Genomic DNA, 5,843 nt, shown 5'->3' with positions numbered 1-5,843 from the left:
CTGCTCCCTGCGGTCACCGCCGCGAGGGTCCCCACGTCCCGCCGGGTCCCCGTCCCTGTCCCCGTCCCCAATCCCGGCCTTTTAGAAAAGCCACAGGCAGAACAAACAGGGATTTAGGGTCTGGGCGAGCTCAGCAGATTCCCCCTCTCCCGTGGGGGGGCCGGACCCCCTCTCTGGGCACCCCCTCCCTCGTAGCGGTGCCCCCCGAGCGCCCGCAGCGAGGCCGGGTCGGTGCCAGGTCTGTGTTTATTCGCGGTTTCTCTCCACACACGAAGCAGTGGTGGGTGCGGACGCGGCCCCGGGGGGGGGGGCACGGCCGGGGGGGTGCAGGGGGGCAGCCCCCGGGCGGCCGGAGCTCAAACCCAGCGAAACCCCGACATGGGGTGAGGGGGATGAGGGGGCGGCTGAGCCCCGGGGGGGTCAGGGGCTGCCCCCAGCACCCCACTGCCCAGCCTGGGGTAGTCACCCCATGGCTGGAGCTTATTGCTTGATGCTGCTGGTGAGTGGGGTCCCCACCCCGGGTGTCCCCCCAGCCCGGGGGGGGCACAGCGTGGCAGGAGAGGAGGGTGGGGGCACCGGGAAGGGCTGAACACCCCTCGCCCCCCCCCACCTCAGGGGCCCTGCGGGAGGACCAGGGCCTGCAGGATGTCCGAGAGGGAGACGATCCCCTTCACCACGTCGCTCTCGTCCACCACCACCAGCCGGTGAACCTGGGGTGAGGTGGGGGGGGACAGGGAGGGGCTGAGGCCAGCGCAGGGACCCCGGCCCCCCCCAACCCCAGCGCCCCAGGGGCCCCGTTACCTCGGCCTCGACCAGGCGGTTGATGATGGTTTCCAGCGTCTCGTGCTTGTAGCACTTGAGGACGCCCTCGAAGTAGTGGGAGCGGTGCTGCAGCGCCCGCGTCACCGTCACGTCCAGGTTGTTGTAGGTCTTCTCGGCCGCCAGGTTCTGGGGCAGGGAGAGACGTTGGGGACACACCCAGGGGACCCCCAGCACCCCACAAACCCAGGCTCTGCCCCCTCTCCACCTCCGTACTCACAATAACATCAAATTTGGAGTAAATATCCACCACGCGCCCTGGGGAGAGGAGGGAAGGGCTGTGAGCGGCACCCGCGGCGCCGGGTGTCCATATGGCTGGTCCGGGGGGATGTGGACCCCGAGGTGGCAGTTTGGGGCCAGCCAGCGCCCGCTGTGCCCCACGCCAGGCCTCATCCTTACCTGAATCGTCGACGACGGGCAGAGCGGACACGCGGTGCTGCACGAAGATGCCCAGCGCCACGTAGATGGGGGTGCTGGCGCGCACCACGGCGATGTCGCGGTAGGTGCCGATCCGCAGCTCCTCCAGCGTCTTGGCCATGAACTGGGGCTTGGGGACCTCCGCTATCTGCAGGGGACGGGGAGGGGGACAGTGCTGACGCCGGCTCGGCCCGCCGCGCCCCAAGCCCCGCGGTGCTGCCGGCTCCGGGGGGGCCTGGGCCGCGGTCCTAGGAGGGAAAGCAGAGAGCGCTGGGTGCGGGGCGGGGGCTGGGGGACCCCCGGGAGGGGCAGCGGGGTCCACGCAGCGTCCTGGGGACCCCCCCCAGCACCCACAGCGCGCCGAAGCTGCGCCCACCCCCCGCGGTACCTGGCACAGCCTGGGCCGGGCTCGTCTGAGGGCGGCCCCCGCCGGGGGGGGCACGGACGGGACTTACAAAGAGTTTGAGGAACTTGAGGATGCGTTTGTGGGTGAGGATGTAGAGGGTGTTCCCCGAGGCGGGGTCGATGACGGGCAGACGGTGGATCTTGTTCTGGATCAGGGAGGTGACGGCGTCGAAGAGGCTGCGGGGCAGAAGGGAGGGGGGGGGAATGGGGGCTCCGGCCTCGCACCCGGGGGTGCCGCCGCCAGCCGTGCCCCCTCCCCGCGGCACGGGGGTACCTGGCGTTGGGGGAGATGCAGACCAGCGGCTTGAAGGAGTCTTGTAGGTAGAGCTCTGCGGGGAGAGGAGGCGCTGAGGGGGCCGGCGGCGCCGCGGGCAGGCGGGGGGCAGGGCCGGGGGGCTCCGGGCACCCCAGGGGCAGGCGGGAGGCAACGGGCAGCGACCCCCCCTCACCTCGCCACGTCTCTATTTTGTGCTCCTCCAGCTCGTAGATCTGCACCTGGGCGCAGAGAGAGAGGAACCGGCGTCACCCGCGGGCGGAGGCCGGAGCTGGGGCCCCGCGGGGACGCCCCGGTCCTCACCATGGGCGACTTGTAGTAGCGGTGCAGGATGTTGATGAAGTCGGTGATGGTCAGCATGCCTGGGGGGGGGGGCAGGGTGAGCGGGGTCCCGCCAGCCCCCCGCCGCCCCCCGGGCCCCCCCGGCCCGCTCGCTCACCCACGAAGCTTTGCTTCTTGCTGTCCCACAGCGGGGCGGCCCGCACGCCGTTGGTGACCAGCGCGAAGAAAGCCTTCTTCACCTGGGGCCGGGGACACGGGGGGCGTCACGGGGGGGGACGGGGCACCCCACGGAGCAGCAGGGACCCCCCGGCAGCCCACGTCCCTCCGCTCCGACTTACAAGACCTTTATGGGGTGGGTGAACAGCCCTGCGACTGCCCCCAGCCCCGAACCTGGTCCCAGTTAAGCCCCCAAGCCCAGTCCCCATCCTGCAGTCCCCCCAGCCCCTCTCCTGTGGCCCCCAGCCCCAAACCTGCCCCCTGGTCCCCATCCTGCAGCCCCCCCAGCCCCAAACCTGCCCCCCAGCCCCGGCCCACCTGCAGGGAGGTGTCAAAGACGACCAGTTTGGAGCTGGTGGGGATCAGGTCGTAGCAGCGGTGGGACTTCATGAAGGTGGTGTAGGCGCCGTGCTGGGGCTCCCCTGGGGACGGGGCAGCGTGAGGCAGCTGCCAGCAGCAAGGAGACACCCCAAACGCCGGGACACCCACCTCAGGGCTCCGGGACCCCCCACCCTGGGGCCCTGGAACACCCCAAACCCCAGGACACCCCAAACCCCAGGACGCCTCCACCCTGGGGCCCCGTGAGACCCCAACCCCCGGGACCCTGGAACACCCCAAACCCCAGGACACCCCAAACCCCAGGACGCCCCACCCCGGGGCCCTGGAACACCCCAAACCCCGGGACACCCCAAACCCCGGGACCCCCCACCCCGGGGCCCTCCAGGCCCCACGACAGGGACCCCCCAAGGCCGTCACAGACCCCGGGACCCCCGAACCTACGCGGCACCTCCCGGGTCCGGGCCGCCCCCCCACCCCAGGACCCCAACAGACCCTCCCGGTATCACCTTCCGGCCCCGGGGGGTTCAGCTCCGCCGGGCTCTCTGCGGCCGGACCGGGACCGGGGCCGGGGCCGGGGCCGGGATCCTGCGGGCACACACGGGTCGGGTCGGGCCGGGCCGCGGCCCCCGCGCAGCCCCCGGCCCCGTTCCCCCGCGGTTCCGGCGCCCCCATGTCGCCCCTCCCAGGCCCCCGGCCCCGCTGTCACCCCCCCGCCACCTCCATGGCCCCGCTCCGTCCCGCCGCCGCCGCCCCACTTCCGCCCGGCGCCTGGCAGCGACTTCCGCCAGCGCCGCCCACGTGACCGGAAGTTCCGCCTCACTCGTGACCGCGGGGTGACCTTTCCCCTCCCGCCGGGTCACGGCGGCCCATGGCGGGGGGGGGGGACACGGGGGGGGGACACACGGAGTGGGGGGGGGACACACGACATGGGGTCCCCAGGGGGACACGGGGGGGGGCGGCTCCACCTCTGGGTCCCCGGGTGGGGGGTCCCAAGCGCGGGGAGGACACGGGTGGGGGGGGGGGGCACCACGTCGGGGACCCCAACGCTGAGGGGCACAGAGGCCCCCCCGGAGAGATCGGGGGGGGGGGGGGGACACACACTGGGGACACACACACACACCCCCCCCCCACCCAGTGCCAGGCCAGGCCCCCGCTGTCCTGGGTCCCACCCAGCCCCTGGGCCCCCCAGACCCCCCCCAGGTCCCCCCCGACCCCCCTCAGCCCCCCTCAGGCCCCCCAGACCCCCCCCAGGCCCCCCCAGACCCCCCTCAGGCCCCCCCCAGACCCCCCTCAGGCCCTCCAGACCCCTCTCAGGCCCCCCCACACCCCCCCCCCAGAGCCCCCCAGGCCCCCCAGACCCCCTCAGGCCCCCCAGACCCCCCCTCAGGCCCCCCCAGACCCCCCTCAAGCCCTCCAGACCCCCCTCAGGCCTCCCCAGACCCCCCCCAGACCCCCCAGACCCCCTTCAGGCCCCCCCTCAGCCCCCCCCAGACCCCCCTCAAGCCCCCAGACCCCCCTCAGGCCCCCCAAACCCCCCCAGGCCCCCCCCCAGTCCCCCTCAAGCCCCCCAGACCCCCCCCAGAGCCCCCCAGACCCCCTCAGCCCCCCCCAGGCCCCCCTCAGGCCCCCCCCCAGCCCCCCCCCCCGAGGCAGGCACCGACCCGGCTTCTCACGCGCTTTATTTTAAAATAACATCCAGTGGTTTCGGTATCGGTAAAAACGGGATTTCTACGCGCCCGGGTATGTACAGCGCGGCAGGGCCCGGCCTCGGGCCGCCGCTCCCACCTCCTCGCCCCCCCCCGCCTCTTTATCTTTTTTATTATATTTATTTTGTCTTTTTTTTTTTTTAAACATTTTTACCTTAAACCTTTTTTTTTTTTGTCTTTTTTTTTTTTTTTTTTTTTTTGAGCTTTGACCAGTTGCGGAAGCAGCTTTAAAAGATCGCCCCGGCCCCCCCCAGTGCCACGCCGGGGGTGGGGGACACACCGACCTCCTTCGCCCCCCCCCCACCCAGCCCCGAGGGGGCCAGACCCCCCCCCAGGGCCAGGAGGGTCCCCCCCGCCCCGTGCCGTCCGTTTGTGCGTTAAGAGATCCCCGCTCCCCCCGCGCAGCCCCCTGGGGTCCCCCCCGGGGTGGGGGGGCAGGCGGTGGCCCCGGGGGGGCCGTGGCAGGGCAGGGTTGGGGGGGGGGGCGGGGGGGTAATGCCCACTCGCTGCTTCGCTCCCCGAGGCCGCCCCTGCCTGGCAGGAGGCTCCAGATCTGCCCCCCCCCCCCCACAACGACCCCGGAGATTGGGTTTAAAAACGCCGCGGCCCCCCCTTGCCCCAACTCTCAGCCCAGCAGAGCACAAAGAGCCCCCCCCCTCCTATATACAATTATCAGGTATAAATAGATAAATAACCTTCCCCCCCCCCGTCCGACAGCAGCCCCAGCCGGCGGGGGGGGGCTGCAGCTGAGGGGGGGGCCCCCACCCAGCCCCCCCAGCCCCCCCCCAGCGCCAGGGGAGCGGGTCTGGCCCCCCCACCCCCACCTCCCACCTTGGCACGGCGCAGGGCTGGGACCTCCCTGGGTTGGGGACAAGGGCAGGGGCCCCCCCGTGCCCCCCCCGCCCCATCCTCAGCGAGGGGCCTCCTGCAGCCACGTCCAGAGGAGGGGGATGGCGGTGGGGGGGGGGGCACAGCCCCTGGAGGCCAGGGGAGAAGGAAGGACCCCCCCCGGGGGCCGGCTGGCTCTGCCCGGGGGGGGGCGACGGGGTCTCACATTTAAAAACACCAAGAATAAAAGAAAAAAAAAAAATAAACCGACAAGAAACCAACCCAAAAGCACACTGGCAGAGGTCAATGAGGTAGGTCTGGGTGCAGCAGCTCGGCTCTCTGCCGGGGGGGGCCCTCGCCGCCGGGGGGGGGGCCCGCGCCGCCGCGCTCCGGGGGCTCCTCGGGGGCTCGTCCACACGCACAAACGAGGAGAGACGGGAGGAACCGAGCGAGCTCTGGCCGCCGCCGCGGCGGGGCAGAGCCTGGATTGTCGAGCTCAAGGAGTCTGTTACCTTGGTAATTAGCGAGCGAACGTGATTAGTTTTGTTTCTAAAAAA

General features: G+C 71.5%; 1 protein-coding gene across 1 annotated transcript; it reads right to left on the bottom strand.

The window, feature by feature from the left end:
- Window positions 1–228: 228 nt before the first annotated feature.
- On the bottom strand, window positions 229–3,546 carry PRKAG1 (protein kinase AMP-activated non-catalytic subunit gamma 1). Its single transcript, XM_068409827.1, has 12 exons — window positions 3,470–3,546; window positions 3,259–3,337; window positions 2,732–2,835; window positions 2,355–2,436; window positions 2,219–2,277; window positions 2,091–2,136; window positions 1,916–1,970; window positions 1,692–1,818; window positions 1,219–1,384; window positions 1,040–1,077; window positions 802–948; window positions 229–710 (listed from the first exon to the last, which is right to left on the bottom strand). The coding sequence occupies exons 1-12, from the start codon at window positions 3,473–3,475 to the stop codon at window positions 612–614; spliced, it is 1,008 nt and encodes a 335-aa protein (XP_068265928.1). The 5' UTR covers window positions 3,476–3,546; the 3' UTR covers window positions 229–611.
- Between the last annotated feature and the right edge of the window lie 2,297 nt (window positions 3,547–5,843).

This window comes from Nyctibius grandis, chromosome 11, assembly GCF_013368605.1.
Source record: "Nyctibius grandis isolate bNycGra1 chromosome 11, bNycGra1.pri, whole genome shotgun sequence".
Classification (NCBI taxonomy): Eukaryota; Metazoa; Chordata; class Aves; order Nyctibiiformes; family Nyctibiidae; genus Nyctibius; species Nyctibius grandis.
The sequence above is the reverse complement of the archived record's forward strand: the minus strand, read 5'-3'. Positions and strand labels throughout refer to the sequence as shown.

Coding starts and splice junctions, on each gene's coding strand:
- PRKAG1 (XM_068409827.1), bottom strand. Junction 2,278..2,354: donor CAAGAAGCAAAGCTTCGTGG/GTGAGCGAGCGG, acceptor CCCCCCCCCCAG/GCATGCTGACCATCACCGAC. Junction 1,385..1,691: donor TCAAGTTCCTCAAACTCTTT/GTAAGTCCCGTC, acceptor CGTCCCCTGCAG/ATAGCGGAGGTCCCCAAGCC.